The 19844-nt window shown below is 41.4% G+C and overlaps 1 protein-coding gene across 1 annotated transcript in view; it reads left to right on the top strand.

The window, feature by feature from the left end:
• Positions 1-19844, top strand: part of LOC136626544 (kinesin-like protein KIF21B) — a 2048083-nt gene that overhangs the window by 521482 nt on the left and 1506757 nt on the right. The window contains 1 exon segment of the mRNA XM_066601598.1: positions 10720-10807. Coding sequence (XP_066457695.1) covers positions 10720-10807 — 88 coding nt within the window.

The following is a 19844-nucleotide window of genomic DNA, read 5'->3' as shown; positions in this document are numbered from 1 at the left end:
TATGGCACCGGAAAGTGAGAAAATTACATTCCGCACGTACAATTTGGACGCTAATTCTTTTGCGCATAGAATTGAATAATCGAGTTGGGACCCATTAGCTTTTCCTACTTATGACATAATCAATGCTCGTGCCAAATTTCCTGTTTCTATGACACCGGAAATTGAGAAAATTACATTCTGCACTAAAATTTCGACGCCAATTCTTTTGCGCTAGAATTGAATAATCGAGTTGGGACCCATTCGCTTTTCCTATTTATGACATAATCAATGCTCGTGCCAAATTTTCCGTTTCTATGACACCGGAAAGTGGGAAAGTCTTATGAAGTCGTGGTTACTTTAGAGATACTGAGGAAAAACATATGTTCACCATTTTGCATAGTTCTCTGCGTTACCCAGGAAACACCACGTGGAGGTAACCATGCGACGTTACCTTCATATAAAATGACATCAGGAAGTGAGAGAATTACATTACGTACATAAAATTTGAACACTAATTCTTTTGCGCTTAGAATTGAATAATCGAGTTGCGACCCATTAACTTTTCATATTTATGACACAATCAATGCTTGTGCCAAATTTCATGTTTCTATGACATTGGGAAGTGAGAGATTTAGATTATGTACGTAAAATTTGGACGCTAATTCTTTTGCGCATAGAATTGAACAATGGAGTTGGGACCTATTAGCTTTCCCTATTTATGACATAATCAATGCTGGTGCCAAATTTCCCGTTTCTATGACACCGGAAAGTGAGAAAATTACATTCCGCACGTAAAATTTGGACGCTAATTCTTTTGTGCATAGAATTGAATAATGGAGTTGGGTCCCATTAGCTTTTCCTATTTATGACATAATCAATGCTCATGCCAAATTTCCTGTTTCTATGACACCGGAAAGTGAAAAAATTACATTCCGCACGTAAAATTTCGACGCCAATTCTTTTGCACTAGAATTTAATAATGGAGTTGGGACCTATTAAATTTTCCTATTTATGACATAATCAATACTCGTGCCAAATTTCCCGTTTCTATGACACCGGAAAGTGAGAAAATTACATTCCGCACGTAAAATTTGGACGCTAATTCTTTTGCACATAGAATTGAATAATCGAGTTGGGACCCATTAGCTTTTCCTATTTATGACATAATCAATGCTTGTGCCAAATTTCCCGTTTCTATGACACCGTAAAGTGAGAAAATTAGATTCCGTACGTAAAATTTGGACGCTAATTTTTTGCGCATAGAATTGAATAATGGAGTTGGGACCCATTAGCTTTTACTATTTATGACATAATCAATGCTCGTGCCAAATTTCCTGTTTCTATGACACCGGAAAGTGAAAAAATTACATTCCGCACGTAAAATTTCGACGCCAATTCTTTTGTGCTAGAATTTAATAATGGAGTTGGGACCTATTAACTTTTCCTATTTATGACATAATCAATGCTCGTGCCAAATTTCCCGTTTCTATGACACCGGAAAGTGAGAAAATTACATTCCGCACGTACAATTTGGACGCTAATTCTTTTGCGCATAGAATTGAATAATCGAGTTGGGACCCATTAGCTTTTCCTACTTATGACATAATCAATGCTCGTGCCAAATTTCACGTTTCTATGACACCGGAAATTGAGAAAATTACATTCCGCACTAAAATTTCGACGCCAATTCTTTTGCGCTAGAATTGAATAATCGAGTTGGGACCCATTCGCTTTTCCTATTTATGACATAATCAATGCTCGTGCCAAATTTTCCGTTTCTATGACACCGGAAAGTGGGAAAATCTTATGAAGTCGTGGTTACTTTAGAGATACTGAGGAAAAACATATGTTCACCATTTTGCATAGTTCTCTGCGTTACCCAGGAAACAGCACGTGGAGGTAACCATGCGACGTTACCTTCATATAAAATGACATCAGGAAGTGAGAGAATTACATTACGTACATAAAATTTGGACACTAATTCTTTTGCGCTTAGAATTGAATAATCGAGTTGCGACCCATAAACTTTTCATATTTATGACACAATCAATGCTTGTGCCAAATTTCATGTTTCTATGACATTGGGAAGTGAGAGATTTAGATTATGTACGTAAAATTTGGACGCTAATTCTTTTGCGCATAGAATTGAACAATGGAGTTGGGACCTATTAGCTTTCCCTATTTATGACATAATCAATGCTCGTGCCAAATTTCCCGTTTCTATGACACTGGAAAGTGAGAAAATTACATTCCGCACTTAAAATTTGGACGCTTATTCTTTTGCGCATAGAATTGAACAATCGAGTTGGGACCCATTAGCTTTACCTATTTATGACATATTCAATGCTCGTGCCAAATTTCCCGTTTCTATGACACCGGAAAGTGAGAAAATTACATTCTGCACGTAAAATTTGGACGCTAATTCTTTTGTGCATAGAATTGAATAATGGAGTTGGGACCCATTAGCTTTTCCTATTTATGACATAATCAATGCTCATGCCAAATTTCACGTTTCTATGACACCGGAAAGTGAGAAAATTACATTCCGCACGTAAAATTTCGACGCCAATTCTTTTGCGCTAGAATTTAATAATGGAGTTGGGACCTATTAACTTTTCCTATTTATGACATAATCAATGCTCGTGCCAAATTTCCCGTTTCTATGGCACCGGAAAGTGAGAAAATTACATTCCGCACGTACAATTTGGACGCTAATTCTTTTGCGCATAGAATTGAATAATCGAGTTGGGACCCATTAGCTTTTCCTACTTATGACATAATCAATGCTCGTGCCAAATTTCCTGTTTCTATGACACCGGAAATTGAGAAAATTACATTCTGCACTAAAATTTCGACGCCAATTCTTTTGCGCTAGAATTGAATAATCGAGTTGGGACCCATTCGCTTTTCCTATTTATGACATAATCAATGCTCGTGCCAAATTTTCCGTTTCTATGACACCGGAAAGTGAGAAAATTACATTCCGCACGTAAAATTTGGACGCTAATTCTTTTGTGCATAGAATTGAATAATGGAGTTGGGTCCCATTAGCTTTTCCTATTTATGACATAATCAATGCTCATGCCAAATTTCCTGTTTCTATGACACCGGAAAGTGAAAAAATTACATTCCGCACGTAAAATTTCGACGCCAATTCTTTTGCACTAGAATTTAATAATGGAGTTGGGACCTATTAAATTTTCCTATTTATGACATAATCAATGCTCGTGCCAAATTTCCCGTTTCTATGACACCGGAAAGTGAGAAAATTACATTCCGCACGTAAAATTTGGACGCTAATTTTTTGCGCATAGAATTGAATAATGGAGTTGGGACGCATTAGCTTTTACTATTTATGACATAATCAATGCTCGTGCCAAATTTCCTGTTTCTATGACACCGGAAAGTGAAAAAATTACATTCCGCACGTAAAATTTCGACGCCAATTCTTTTGTGCTAGAATTTAATAATGGAGTTGGGACCTATTAACTTTTCCTATTTATGACATAATCAATGCTCGTGCCAAATTTCCCGTTTCTATGACACCGGAAAGTGAGAAAATTACATTCCGCACGTACAATTTGGACGCTAATTCTTTTGCGCATAGAATTGAATAATCGAGTTGGGACCCATTAGCTTTTCCTACTTATGACATAATCAATGCTCGTGCCAAATTTCACGTTTCTATGACACCGGAAATTGAGAAAATTACATTCCGCACTAAAATTTCGACGCCAATTCTTTTGCGCTAGAATTGAATAATCGAGTTGGGACCCAGTCGCTTTTCCTATTTATGACATTGTCACTGTAGGGTTCAGAACTAAAATATAACTTTTATTAAATCTTTATAAAAAACTTGATGAACAAGTCTCAAATAGGACACACATATAGCTAAAAGAGAGTACTCCTTAAACAAAATTCCCAGAGATGACGGAATGGCCGTATTTCGGGATAGAGAATTTAAAGCTATACAGCTTTAAAAGGAGTAGACCATAGAAGGTTCAAAACAATCAGTGATTTGCTACAGAATTATGTAGTGTAGCTATAACCTTTTACTCAAAGGGTCAAACTAGCTAGTACGTTCAGAAGTTTCTCAGAACACCAACAACCTCGAGAAGTCTCCGTAGCCCTCTAAACGAGGGGTTAACTCGGTGATTGGGTTCAGAATTTTTGGAACTTCACACGTTACCCCAGCCTAGTTTAGTGCACAGAGGTATACATAAATCCCTCTAAATTGCACTCCAATAGAGACTTCAGGGTAATCTCAGCAGAAAAGAGAAGATCCACTCCTCCCAGATCTAGTCCACTATATATAGATAACTTCCCATGTGGCTATATCTGATGGAGAATAGACCATTGATAACTTAGAAAAAATTCCAAAATTGATTACTTCCAATCCAAAATAAGGAGAGGAAAGATAATCCATCAATTATATGGAATAGTCTTAGGACGTCACTTCTTAAGAAAAATTACGCGGTTCGACGCGTTTCTGCTACAGTTAGAGTAGCGTCATCAGGAACCAAATTCCATATCTGGACGTCAAAAAGTCAGTAAACAACGTCCTTAAACTGCTCGACAAAAATTAGATTGTAGCGGAAGTTGTAAAGGTAAAGGAGAGGTAGACGATGCTAGCATTCAAAGGGTTAAATATCCCCCAGAGATTCCCCCCTAGAAAGCAATAAGAACGAGAGAAGGTAGCAGCACCAGCCTCTGTGGTAGGCTGGCGGCTAATGACCCATAGTGTGTCTCAACAGGGTTTAAGTAGTGGATAACTCCTCCCTTGATTCAGGGGTGTGTCGTCATATAGCCTATTAAAATAGAGTGCCTTGTAGCTCCACCTAATCTGACATCATTCACCTGTCACTTTTTTTTTTTTTTTTTTTTTCTTTTTCTATCTCCTATCTTTATTGAATTCACCTGTCACATTTAACTGGTTGTTGTACTGATCCATATTAATGCTGTGGGGTAGCTGGTCAGTTTTGGAAGTATTCCACAGACTGTCCGATACCGTAAATTAACATCGGATCCAACCGATACATTTCTAACTGATCTCAGAAAAATCTTGCAACAGGCCAAGGCTTGGGGTTGTATTAATTCCTCTGAACATGATTTTCTCCTGCCAGCTCATCCCAGGATCTCCACCTTTTACAGTCTGCCCAAGGTCCATAAGGGCCTGGACCCCCTAAAGGGCAGACCCATAGTTTCTGGGGTGGAGAATCTCACACAGAATGCAGGAATCTACATAGACCGTATATTGCGTCCATTTGTCACGGCGCTTCCATCATACGTCCGTGACACTACGGACGTATTACGGTTGATAGATGGAATTCATGTTGAACCCGGTACCCTATTGGCAAGTTTAGATGTAGAAGGATTGTATAGTTCTATCCCCCATGATATAGGGATTAAAGCGGTTGGACACTTCCTGAAGCAGAGAGGAACGGCATACATACATCACAACCAGTTCGTTGAAAATCTCCTGATCTTCGTGCTCACTAAAAATTACTTCCTGTTCGAAGGCCATCTGTTCCACCAGCTCAGGGGCACCGCAGTTTCCTCTCCTTATTTTGGATTGGAAGTAATCAATTTTGGAATTTTTTCTAAGTTATCAATGGTCTATTCTCCATCAGATATAGCCACATGGGAAGTTATCTATATATAGTGGACTAGATCTGGGAGGAGTGGATCTTCTCTTTTCTGCTGAGATTACCCTGAAGTCTCTATTGGAGTGCAATTTAGAGGGATTTATGTATACCTCTGTGCACTAAACTAGGCTGGGGTAACGTGTGAAGTTCCAAAAATTCTGAACCCAATCACCGAGTTAACCCCTCGTTTAGAGGGCTACGGAGACTTCTCGAGGTTGTTGGTGTTCTGAGAAACCTCTGAACGTACTAGCTAGTTTGACCCTTTGAGTAAAAGGTTATAGCTACACTACATAATTCTGTAGCAAATCACTGATTGTTTTGAACCTTCTATGGTCTACTCCTTTTAAAGCTGTATAGCTTTAAATTCTCTATCCCGAAATACGGCCATTCCGTCATCTCTGGGAATTTTGTTTAAGGAGTACTCTCTTTTAGCTATATGTGTGTCCTATTTGAGACTTGTTCATCAAGTTCTTTTTTATAAAGATTTAATAAAAGTTATATTTTAGTTCTGAACCCTACAGTGACAAATTCAGTTTGACCATCTGGTGTTCCTCCTGCTCCAGTGATTTCCTATTTATGACATAATCAATGCTCGTGCCAAATTTTCTGTTTCTATGACACCGGAAAGTGGGAAAATTACATTCCGCACGTAAAATTTGGACGCTAATTCTTTTGCGCATAGAATTGAATAATGGAGTTTGGACCCATTAGCTTTTACTATTTATGACATAATCAATGCTCGTGCCAAATTTCCTGTTTCTATGACACTGGAAAGTGAAGAAATTACATTCTGCACGTAAAATTTCGACGCCAATTCTTTTGCGCTAGAATTGAATAATCAAGTTGGGACCTATTAACTTTTCCTATTTATGACATTATCAATGCTCGTGCCAAATTTCATGTTTCTATGACACCAGAAAGTGAGAAAATTAGATTCCGTACTTAAAATTTGGACGCTAATTCTTTTGCGCATAGAATTGAATAATCGAGTTGGGACCCATTAGCTTTTCCTATTTATGACATAATCAATGCTTGTGCCAAATTTCCCGTTTCTATGACACTGGAAAGTGAGAAAATTACATTCCGCACGTAAACTTTCAACGCCAATTCTTTTGCGCTAGAATTGAATAATCAAGTTGGGACCCATTTGCTTTTCCTATTTATGACATAATCAATGCTTGTGCCAAATTTCACGTTTCTATGACACCGGAAAGTGAGAAAATTACATTCCGCACGTAAAATTTGGACGCTAATTCTTTTGCACATAGAATTGAATAATCGAATTGGGACCCATTAGCTTTTCCTTTTTATGACATAATCAATGCTCCTGCCAATTATCACGTTTCTATGACATTGGGAAGTGAGAGATTTAGATTATGTACGTAAAATTTTGACGCCAATTCTTTTGCGCATAGAATTGAATAATGGAGTTGGGACCCATTAACTTTTCCTATTTATGACATAATCAATGCTCGTGCCAAATTTCCCGTTTCTATGACATTGGGAAGTGAGTGATTTAGATTATGTACCTTAAATTTCGACGCCAATTCTTTTGCGCTAGAATTGAATAATCAAGTTGGGACCCAATTTATTTTCCTATTTTGGAGATCATCTATGCTTGCGCCAAATTTCATGTTTCTACGACATCGGGAAGTTGGAGAACTTTTGGCGAGTCAGTCAGTGAGTCAGTCAGTGAGTCAGTGAGTCAGTGAGGGCTTTCAGCTTTATATATATAGATAATACATACAGAGCGCAGACTCACATACAAACACTAAGCCAGTAATTTTCCTCAATATAGAATGATTGATGTAGGGTGGGAGAAGTCTGCTTAATAAGAATGGACAAAAAGAAAGAAGGGAGGTTGTCTTGGGAAATTTGATCCCTATAATGACACAACAATCTCCAAAGGGAAAACATAGAGTTATTAAATGACGAGTCATCAATCAGTATGACAGGTTAGTAACAAGTTGATCTGTTTGCATACACAGTACATATTTGGTGTTATTTCAAGAGTCTAGAACACCTGAATACTCCCAGAGGGTGATCCGTTATTTACTCTTGATGGTGGGATCAAGGTGACGCAAGAAGTGTATAAAGTGCATACCCTCTTGTAGTAATGCATTAATGTCCTTTTCCAATCGCTACACTATAGCAAATATAGACAAATAAGAGAAACAGGATAAGGACTAGATGATTTGTACAATGTACACCATCTACTTTCCTCTTGTTAATAACTGGTTAACGGTTCAAAAAGGTTCTAACAGTTCAACACGTTTCCCTATTTGCATAATTCTTTAGAAACCAATGTGTGCCTTCAGTAGATTGTTAAAATGGATAGGTCACAAGACACACTCTCTAGATTAAGTCACGGGCATAATGACCCTCCTTGGTTGTCAACTAGCACGATCGAGTATCAATAAGATTGTAGATGACACAATTGTCCTACCTAACTAGGAGCTAAGAGGTTGAGAACTGTCCTAACTGGCAGTGGCAGCAAGTTTTAAAAATGAATATTGGTCACAGACAGAATCTCTAGAGTAGTTTCCGGCACAGTAGCCCTGCCTAGCTAAAAGCTAAATAAATATCACAGAGTGTCAAAATCATGGAAGGCACACAAGTTCTGACCTACCACAAGTTGAAAACTGTCAGTGGCAGTAGCTTGTTACGACGAGTAGGTCACAAGACACACTATCAAAATTAAACAGCAGGCACAATGACCCTGCTTAGTTGGCAACTAGCTCGATTAAGTATAAATAAGCTCATAGATGGCACAGAGGTCCTCCCTAACCAGGAGCTAAAAGTTGAGAACTGTCAATTCTAACTGCCAGCATCAGTAAGTCGTAAAAACGACTATAAGTTACAGACCCAATGTCTAAAGTAGTTTCTGGCACAACAGCCTTGCCAAGCTGAAAGCTCAATAGATATAGTAGAGACAGGGTGACCAGTAACCAAAAAACAAGTTTATATCTCATCTGCTGTTAAAGAATAAAACAGCTTTGGTTCACTGTATGACTTGACTCCTGGAGTCACTTCCCACCATCTATCCTATCTTCAACATCTGCACTGAGGTACCACACTAAGCAATCCAGGCAGGACACAGGTTGATCCCCCATTTTTGTTTAGTTCTCCAAATTTTTATATTTTATTATTTTACTCGGAACAGGTTTCTATCTGTACACAGACTGGTGTCACAAAAAACAATATCTTCCCCTACCTGACTCCGCGGGTAGTGACCCACTAGGGTATTACCATCTTACCATGCCTGACCCCGCAGGCAGCACGCAGTAAGAACTGCCAAAATGTTTTCACTGTGAGCAGCTGAGCCAGGCCGCATTTACTACCTTACCAGGAGGAGCAGCAGATCCACCGTGACTACCATCTAAATTGCCCTCGCTGCTTAACCCCTCCTAGGTCTACAATTTGTCGCAACAGCAGTAGCATTTTATCAGTATATCTGCTGAGCATTTGATGAGTATTACTGATAGAAACACAGTTTTATTATAAACTATTTTGAGACATATGACAAAACGAGTTGTTGTAAATATGCTCCATATAATACACAAGACAACTAAAACTTAAATAATAATCATTTTGGATTTCTTAGTAAGAGATGGATGCAATGCAGACAAATATGTGATATCCACTCACTGGAATGACAAAAGCGCCACAGCAAACATGTTTATATAATTAAATGCTCTAGTCTCCTCAACTGTTATATATGCTGACTTGCTATAGTGCTCGTTGTCATCTGATTAGTGATCAGTGTTATAGCACCAGTTTTTAGTATATTTTAGTTTTTCTATTATTTGTATTTTATATTTTTTTTTAGATATTTCTATTATCTTTTATTTTCTTTCAGTATATATTTTTTTCTTTCACTGTAATAAATACAAAATTAATATCAAACATTCACATTGGTCTGAAGTCATTTACAGTGTTTGTTTTACTTTCCGAGGTCTCTTCCTATACACAAGCAGGTAAAAAGCAGTCAGTCTAGGTAAGGAGTTGCTGGTGGGGCCTGCTCTCATGACTTAGAACCCGATCAAAGTCGATTCTCCAAGTATGTTTTCTAAAAAAGTACAGTGTCTCGTAATTAGAAAAATAAAAAGGCTGCTCTCTACGTGAGTTCATTGTGTTCATGGATCAGGGCGCATCAACCTGGTGACAGATTATCTATAAGGGTGTCTTTACACACCACAATCGCTGCAGAAATTCCACATTTACAATACAAGGCACGTGGAGGAGATTCCTAACATCTCGTTCATATGCTGCACAAAACTTAGACAATGAATCCACAGCGTTTTTGAACAATTACTCAGAAGGGTTGGTGATCCGGGGATTATTCTGATTACCAAATTGGAGTCGGGAAGGGGATAATAGGCTGAACTGGATGGACATATGAGCTTAAATACTATGTTACTAATGCTGCGAATTCTAAATCAGCAGCATGTCTATTTCTGTTGCAGATTTTAACACTTAAAATATGAGGGTTAAAATCCACAGCATTTTCAAAATTAAGAACACTGTCCAATCAGCACCATTTGGGTGTGGATTTAAAAAGGATTTGCTGCAGCTTGCATGTAAGCGCCCAAAATGGATATACTGTTGGTATTCTGCCTGATCCTAACTTCAAGCAGTCCAAGAGAGCTCTAATCACAAGATGACCCTATTTATTCTTGTCCATTCTACACAACAAAGCTGAGAAGTGAGCTGCAGAACACCAGAAGTGGCAACCTTCAGCCTGGGTTCACACAGGACGGATTTGCTGCGGTTTTGCCGCAGATTGCCGTTGCATATCCGCACTGCGGCAAAACCGCTGTGTTTGCAGTGCAATGCAGCACAAATGAGATTTGCAAAAAAGCAGTGCGGAAATCCGCACCAAAATACGCGGCAAAAAGTAAATCCGCAAGAAAATCCGCAGGAAAATCCGCAAGCCAAAATTAACCTTTGAAGCGGTTTTGCCACAGAAGCATTTCTTCTGCGGCAAAACCGCAATGGAAAAACCGCAGCGAATCCGCCCTGTGTGAACCCAGCCTCACTATTCTCTTACTGAGGTGTTTTAACTACTTACTTTATTTTCTTATCCTACCCACAGCCCAGAGATAAGGAACATTAAAAAAAAAGAGAAACACCACATCAAAAACAGTGAAGAAACAGATGAAAATGGAGAAGCTCTAAGAGAGGTGAGAGATACAGAAATGTGTTCATTTTTTATATGGTATTTAACCCCTTAATGACGGCCCCATCTGGAAACTACGTCCTCAGAAAGTGGACTTTAATCCTAGAGGACGTAGTTTTATGCGTCCTTTTAGGATTGATGCCCACTTGCCTGAGGACGTGACAGCTCCATGCTGTCGGTGCCCCGCAGGTAGCTGACAGCATGGAGTAGTCATCCCATGATGCGGGCAGTCACACCCGGCATTGCGATCGGCTCGCCGATCGCAATAAAGTAAATAAAACTGTGAAAAAAGTCAGATATTCAGCTGCCCTGATGGATCGGATCCATCAGGGCAGCTGAAAATACTCAATCAGCTTATCCACGGTGTCCCCCGAAGATCGGGTCCTCCCGGACCCGCCGCCGGCCTTCTGCGCATGCGCGTCAGACGAGGACATCAGGCGCATGCGCAGAAGCTCGGGAGCCCCCGGCAAATTTGAAATCTCCTGGCTCCCGGCTCCTGAAGGTAGCCGGGAACCAGGAAGTGTTACCGGGGACCGCTCACAGCGGTCCCCGAACACACGGTCGGCGATCGCGAAAAAGTTAAAAAAGTTTTAAAAAAGTGTCAGTTTCACCTCCCCTCATGGATCGGATCCATGAGGGGAGGTGAAAATACTCACCTAAGTCCTCCCCAATGTCCCGGGACCGAAGTCCCCGTCTGCGCATGCGCGCCCGATGTCAATCGTTGGGCGCGTGCACAGAGGGGCTCGAGCCCCGGGAAATTTAAAATCCCTCTGCTCCTGGCTGCCATGTGTAGCCAGGAGCAGAGAGATTATACAGGGGACATGATCACTGTTATCCAATGGATAGCAGTGATCATGTAAAGTAAAAAGAAAAGTGTAAAAAGTAAAAAAAAAAGCGTAAAAGTAAAAAAAAAAGTTTAAAAAAGTTTAAAAAAAGTTAAAAAAGCTTGCGTTCCACCCCTTCCCCCCCCCCACGGATCATATCTGTGAGGGAGGATGAAATGACGTACCTAAGGCCCGCGGATTTATCCGCGGACCTTACCACAGCTTCTGCGCACGCGCCCGTCGCCGCGATGGCAGGCACAGCGCAAAAGCCGTGGATTGCCAGGATAATTTAAAATCTCCCTGCTCCTGGCTACAAAACTTAGCCAAGAGCCTGGAGGTTTCACGGGGGGTCGCGGTGAGCGGTTCCTGATCACGTGTTCGCCGTTATACAATGGATAATGGCGATCACGTAAAAGTAAAAAAAAATTGAAGTTTCATCTCCCCTCACCGATGCGATCGGTGAGAGGAGATAAAACATTTTACTGGAGGCCTCCATATTTGCACCCCAACGCGATCTTCCTCCGTGAACTTTCCCGGATTCTGCACATGCAACCGCCGGCAAAACATCGGACACATGCAGTAGTCGGGGAGCCCAGGAAATTTAAAATCTTCTTGCTCCCAGCAACCAGCGGTTGCTGAAAGCCTGGAGCAGTGATGGGTGGCCTCGTTGAGCGGTCCCCGGTCACGTGAAAAAAAGGTAGCGATCTAACTTTGGCCGGTCTCACATGACCGGATAGGAATTACGGATTCCGCATGCGTCTGATCCACGGTAATACGCAGATCAATCGCATTGGATTACACAATTCCGCTCACATTAGTGGGTCGGAATTGCGTAATCCACTCGCAGAAAGGAGAACGCAGCAGGTTCTATTTTACTGCGGATATCCCCAACATAGAGCCCATTGTGCTCCATTGTCGCGGATATACCCGCAGCCCATACGCAACTACGTTGTATACGGGCTGCGGGTACCTGTGTCATCGCTAAGCGACGGTGCGGGAAATGCAAACAAAAAAAATGTGTACTGCGAATGACCGCCTGTGTGAGTAGGCAGTTATGCGCAGTACATTACGCGGCCATACGCAGGGTCACAGCCGGGCTCACAGCTGGGATCTGCTGCGGGCCTCGGCAAGCAGATTCCACCTACGGCTGCGTGAGCCCGGCGTTATTCAGACCGCTACCTGTAATACACAATTTACAAGAAGCCCCAGGAACGTTCGCCTTCCTGCAGTTCCAGGAGCACCTTGTTGAGCGTCTTCTGTGCGAGACCGCCGCACCTCATCAAGCTTACGGAGACTCACAGTGCAGCACCTTCTACACCCCATACCCACCGCAGAGGTCACGAAATACCCCCAAAAAGCATGAGAGGAGGGGGGGATACACGGTTTTATTGCCCCATGTACCTATCTCAACCAGCCTCCGTAATTACCCCTGTCTTCGCAAATACCACACAGTTCACTTTATTACTTTTATCTAAGATTTGGGGAACGCCGAAAAGGGCGCGGAGGGGGGAGATATTTTTAGGGAGTCCATTTTTATTCCGTACAAATGAACAATAGGGCCTGGGATTTATTCAGTTGTACCCTGAAATCCAACGGGTGCTCCTTCCATAATAGGCCTAGCCATGTGTCCTTTAAGTAGATTAGGGCCACAAGGGGTATGTTTTTGAACACGGGACAAACAGGGGTATCCATTTTGGGGTGAAGGTCTTCATTCCTATGTACACTGTACAAAACAAAAAGTTTTTAAATTGACAAAATTGCCAAAAAATGGAAATCGTAATTTTTTCCTTCTGCTTTGCTTAGATTTATTCAAATACTGTGGGGTCAAAATATGCAATACACCCCTAGATGAATTCATTAAGGGGTGTAGTTTTTAAAATCGGGTCATTTGTGGGGGTTCTTTATCGTTTTGGATGCTCAAGGGCTCTACAAGTGGGCAATGGGGCCTGGAATTTATTCCGTTGTACCCTGAAATCCAACGGGTGCTCCTTCCATTATAGGCCTAGCCATGTGGCCTTTAAGTAGATTAGGGCCACAAGGGGTATGGTTCTGAATACGGGACAAACAGGGATATCCATTTTGGGGCGAAAGTCTTCATTCCTATGTGTGCTGTACAAAAAAACAGTTTTTAAATTGATACAACTGCCAAAAAAATGAAAATTGTAATTTTTTTCCTACTGCTTTGCTTAGAATTATTCAAAAATTGTAGGGTAAAAATACACAGTACACCCCTAGATGAATTCTTTAAGGGGTCTAGTTTTCAAAATGGGGTCATTTGTGGGGGTTCTCTGTCGTGTTGGACGCTCAAGGGCTCTACAAGTGGGCAATGGGGCCTAAATCACCTTCATGCTAAATTTCTGTTCTGAAAGCCACCGACTACTCCTTTCATTTTTGGCCCCGTTGTGCATCCACACATAAGATTAGGCCCACAATGGGTATGTCTCTGAACACGGGACAAACAGGGGTATCCATTTTGGAGTGCAAGTCTTCATTCATGTGTGCTGTACAAAAAAAGCAGTTTTTAAAACGACAGAATTGCCAAAAAACGAAAATCACATTTTTTTCCTTTTGCTTTGCTTGAATTCATTTAAAAACTGTGGGGTCAAAATGGGCAGTGCACCCCTAGATAAATTCGTTAAGGGGTCTAGTTTTCAAAATGGGGGTTCTCTTTGGTTTTGGCCGCTCAAGAGCTCTACAGAAGCGCTATGGGGCCTAAAACGCCTTCAAGCAAAATTTATGTTCTGAAAGACACCGACTACTCCTTTCATTTTGGGTCCCGTTGTACATCCAGACATAAGATTAGGGCCACAATGGGTATGTTTCTGAACACGGGAGAAAAGGGGGTATACATTTCGGGGTGTAAATCTTCATTTTCATGGGCACTATAGGAAAAACATATGTCTTTAAAATGACATATTTGCAAAAATATGAAATTTTATTTTTTCTCCTCTAATTTGAATTAATTTTTGAAAAAAGCTGGTGGGGTCAATATTCTCATGACACCCCTCAGTGAATACATTAAGGGGTGTAGTTTTTAAAATGTGGTAATTTGGGGGGGGGGTATCTATTATTCTGACACTCATGAGCCTTTGCAAACTTGGCTTGGTGCAGGAAAACAAAGTGTTCCTCAAAATGCTGAAAAGTAATGTTAAATTTGTACGTCCTATAAATGGTTAAAAAAAACACAAAAGTTTTTCAAGTGTGCATACAGAATAAAGTAAACAGATGGAAATATATATCTTATCAAAAATTTGTACAGTATGTTTGGACATATTTGAGATATTACAGTTGAAAATGTGAAAAAATGACAATTTTTTCAAAATGTTTCCAATATTGGTACTTTTAATAAATACACACAAATTATAATGGTCTCTTTTTACAACCAAAATGAAGTACAACATGTGGTGAAAAAACAGTGTCAGAATCACTTGGATATGTAAAGCCTTTACGGAGTTATGCTACGTTGAACGACGCATGTCAGATTTCCAAAATTTGGCTCTGTCACTAAGGCGCAAACAGGCTTCGTCACTAAGGGGTTAACTACTAAAAAAGCTAGGAAACATTTTGTCTCTGACACAGCAAAAGGGGCTGGCTTAGTTATTAAATTATCCAAATAGGCAGGCTCCTGAAAGGATGTCACTGACAATGGGGAGGCGGAGGAAGACTCGCACCCACATCCTCCAGTGTTGGGATCAAGCCAGAAGTGGTGTTGCTGGCACTACTGGGTAGGCCGAATATTTTGGCTGCCTGGATAGCTCCTTTATCTTTTGTTTGTCTTTGTTATCCTATTGTGCACTTATATAAATCTCTAATTAGGACTGTGACATGAAATGAAGTAGTAAAAGCATGCAACAACGTGCAATGCCTGCGTCTCTGAGTCCTGGCTCATAGCGATGAGTGAGCCCTCCTCTATCTCTCTCTGATTAAGTAAGTCAGCTTTTAAAGGGATGATGGCCAAAGGGGGCACTAAGTGAGGGGAACCAAAGAGAACCCATCCTAACAGCATTCACAGTATCATGCTAACAGAGACCAAGACCTGCCCATGCACAAGGGTGGTGGCCGAGGGGGGCACTGAGTGAGGGGAGCCAAACATGAGTACTTGTCCTGACACCATGCAGCAGCATCACGCTGACATACAAAGACTTAGACTTGTCTAGATTCACATGTTCTTGTCTCCGTTTCCCTCCTGGCAAGCGATCACATGACCAATTCCTGGCCTCATTAATAGTACAGCTGAGGCTAGGGATTGACTACAGTAATTACATGATAATGCTACTCAAAAGTAATGGAACATTGGAGCAGCATAGACATGCAGTGGCAAGCAAGGTGAGGTAAGTTAAATGTTGGAAATATTTGCAGTTACCAATTAGAGTCTTGGTCAGTCACAGCTAACATATGCCAGCTATGCAAAAACGAAATTGTCTACTGCTTTATGGTTATTCCTCCTTATATATAATTAAAAAGTCCTCCTCCTTCCATCAAGTAAAAAGTGCTGAGCTGACAATTTAACCCATTATCCACATGTTGAAGTTAGCCTTACAATGGAATAAGATAAGGTGTCTAAAGGTTGCTTCTCTAGACACACTAACCTAAATAATCAGCTCATATAGCATAGTGTTGCATTTGATTTATATATGTATAAAATTATTCCAACATAAAATCAGTTAAAAAAGTGTGTCAAAGACTAGGGACATAAGGAAGGAACTATCAGAAACTGGGGGCATGAAGAAGGAATTAACAGAGATTGGAAGCATAAAAGCGGAGTAATCAAAGAATGGGGACAAAGAGTGAAAATGATCAAAAACTGGAGGCATTATTAAAGGGTGGGAGCATAAAGGGGGCATTATTAAGGGTTGAAGGCACAAAGGGTGCATTGCTGCTGTGTCGGGATATAAAGGAAGTGTTATTTCTGAATGGGTCATAAAAATGCATTATTACTGATTCGGAGCATAGAAAGGGTCACATTTATTGTGTGAGGGGCATTAAAAGTGCAAGCTACTATACGGGGACTACAGGGCCCACGTTAGTGGGTATACTAGTACTGTGTGGGACAACACAGATGGCATTGGTACTGTTTAGGTCAGTATAGATGGGGGATTGTTTAGAGGTATGGATAATGCAGGGAGGGTACTGTGAAAGGGTATTAGTGTATCTTGACGCCACCAGGAAGTACTGGTGGAGTCAAGATTGACAGGGGGGTGACTCCCCCTGTACCTGATTGGCTGCACAGCATCGTGGCCTGCAGGTCCTGGGAGCCCACAAAGCAGACATGGTGGAAAAAGAAAAGGGGTTACAATAAGAACCACAGATAGCCAGGAGGCTCTATGGCAGTGCAGGCACAGAAGGTCGACCCTCTTTCCCAGCGATGTCACTGTTGCATTTTGGCAGCCAGCACGGACGCAACAGCGGTGGCTGGCTATGACACTATGTGCCCTTCCACTCTGGTCCGGGACAGTTACAGCCTCTGCCTAGGATGGAGGGCTGATCCTGCGCTCGGCCGGGACAAATCCGCTGTAACAGCCGGTGGTGTGGACTCAGCAGGCAGCCGCAATGCTGCAGAAAGCCTGTGTCCGGGAGTGTGGCTTGATCCGGTGCTCTGCCGTCAGAAGTGCCGCAACACCCAGCGGTGACAGTCCTGCCGCTGGGGAGAGAAGGCCAGTGGTGATGAGCAGGATTTCGCTGTTAACTTTGCTGTCCTCATATCATCAATTACTGCCTACACTTTGGCTAAGTGTGTCTTGCAGTCTGAGCTAAATGTCCTAAAGATAGGCTAAGGAGTATTGCCGCTGTGGTCTCATGACTCATATTCACATATTGGAATAAACTATTAGGGCTTTTACCCACTAGCATTTTTTTCATGCTGCAATATCACTGTGTTTTTGTAATGCAAATGTTAATGAGACTTTCTAATGTTAAAATCGCATCGCACAAAAATCGCAGAAGCGCAAACTTGCGATTTTTGTGCGATGCGTGGCATGGAATTCAATTTTCTAAAGTTGTTGCAGAACCTTATAAACATAGTCTTTAAAATAAACATAATTCCAGATGATACAAAACTACAGAATGTGGTTGAAAATGGATCTGGATAAGCTGGGGGTAGAAAAGTGGAAATGAGGTATAACACTGATAAATGTAAGGTTCTGCACATGGGCAGAGAAAATAAGTCACCGCTAACCAATATATCCGGCTTTGCCCGAGTTAATTTGGTACAGGTGTTTACCTGTTGTTCACACAGAAAATTTTATAGAGTCAGGGTTACTTCAAAGAAACCGAGAAATAAAATATGTATACACATAGAAAAGCATTAGATTCTCCTCAGATTGCATGTACCAATGTCCCTCTGCAGAATGTGCCACCCCTCCCACTCTCCTCACTTTTTTATCCTTAAAGGTAACACCCCTTTTTTATTCAAATTTAACCCTAGACGGGAGGTTGCAGCTTGTTCTTAGCCTTAAAGGCATGCTTCATCGCTGCAGTCCATGGATGCTGTTGCAGCTGTTCTGGAATTTTCGCCTTACTTTCAGGCCGGACCAGGTTTTAGCAGTATCTCTGCCTTTCTTGAGAGTGAGGGGCTTGGTGCCAAGTAAGTGATGTCAGCTCTCACCTGTCTCTAGTTTCCCTGCCCTATATAGTCTAATCTAGACTGGATCTCTGACGTGCACAGCCTGTTCCTGAGCTTCTGATCTTTCTTTTGGACTGCGGCTAAAGCTAAGTGCCACTTATTTTACATCTTTTGCTATTTGCATTATGTTCAGGGTTCCCTGGTAGGCATAGCTTAGTGTCCGAGTTTCACTTTCACTTTATCAGGATGGTCAGCCTACTGAGCAGATAGTGGCTCCCCCTGGGGTAGACGTTTGGTTAAGGGATAGTTTCCCCTTCTGGTTTTGTCTTGCACAGTGATGCTTTTGGTTTAGTTAAGTTAGGTATGCACGGTTGTGCTTTGGTTTAGTTGCGTACGGTTGTGCTTCTTTGCCCCTCATGTCCAGTCAGGAAGCAACAGATTGACCAGCCCTTACTTACTCAGGGAGATTCTGTGTGTTTATTATGAAACCCCTTGAGGTTCTGTAGCACCATCTAGGGGCACTGGCTGCTGAGGTAAAACAGTGACAACATGCGATGTAGGTTCCCAACAAGGAAACAAAAATAGAGTTCTGGTGATAAACAGAAATTCAGATGATTTCAAGAATCCTGCAAGCTCTGTTTTAGACTGTGGCCAGGGCTCTTGGGTGATGACTCTCAGAAGGTGGGCATCGTAAGTTCCCGACTATGGGGGGGGGGGGGGTCTTTCTCCTTGCCCTCTATGTCTGAGGTCTTGGCCTCCGTCAATAGCTTTTTTTGCAGCTTCAGGTCTTATTTATGATAATGCAGATAAGATATCTTTGGCTAAAGGAAATATCAGACCTTTGTGACAGGGAGACCTCCCAGTCGAGGATTATTGTGCCGATTTTCGACAATGGACAATGGAGACTCAGTGGAATGACCCTGCTTTAAAAAGCCAGCTCCATTGTGGTCTGTCCTATAAGATCAAGGACTTACTTGTAGGATATTCTGTACCCAGCAGTCTAGATGAGGCTATGTCTCTGGCTATTAAAGTTGGGAGACTGATCAGGGAGAGGCATTAGGAACTTTCCATAGCTTCTGGATTTTTACCTGTTAATGTGGAGGAGCCCATGCAGCTGGGGTCAGTGGCTGGCAGGATTAGGAGTAGAAGAAAGGTACAGTTTAAAGGTCGATGCTTTGTCTGTAATTGCACAGGTCATATGGCTCAGTTTTGTTCCATCATAATTCTTAGCCGGAAAAACTAGATGGCCTGGAGGTTAGACGTAAGGTCCCTCTAGGCCATCAAATTATTTGGGTGTCTTCCTCCAGTCTGGTGCTTCTCGCTGAGATTCTTTGTGGCGATTTGGGTAATCCCATAAAAGTTTTTCTGGATTGTGGAGCTGGCGTCAATTTAATACAACAGGATATGTTCAAACGTTTAGGCTTAGAGATGAATTCTCTGGATTTTCCTATCCCTGTGTCTGCCATTGATGCCTCTCCACTATCTCAGAAATGTCTGAGATTTTGTGTGTCTAGTGTTAATTTAAAGATCATGTTATTCCATACTGAAATGATAACATTATATGTCATGGAATCCCTTCCTACGCAAGTAGTCTTGGGATTGCCCTGGTTATGCTTACATAACCCGGTAGTTGATTGGGAGAAGGGGAACATCAT

The sequence above is a fragment of the Eleutherodactylus coqui genome, chromosome 4 (genome assembly GCF_035609145.1).
Source record: "Eleutherodactylus coqui strain aEleCoq1 chromosome 4, aEleCoq1.hap1, whole genome shotgun sequence".
Classification (NCBI taxonomy): Eukaryota; Metazoa; Chordata; class Amphibia; order Anura; family Eleutherodactylidae; genus Eleutherodactylus; species Eleutherodactylus coqui.
The sequence above is the reverse complement of the archived record's forward strand: the minus strand, read 5'-3'. Positions and strand labels throughout refer to the sequence as shown.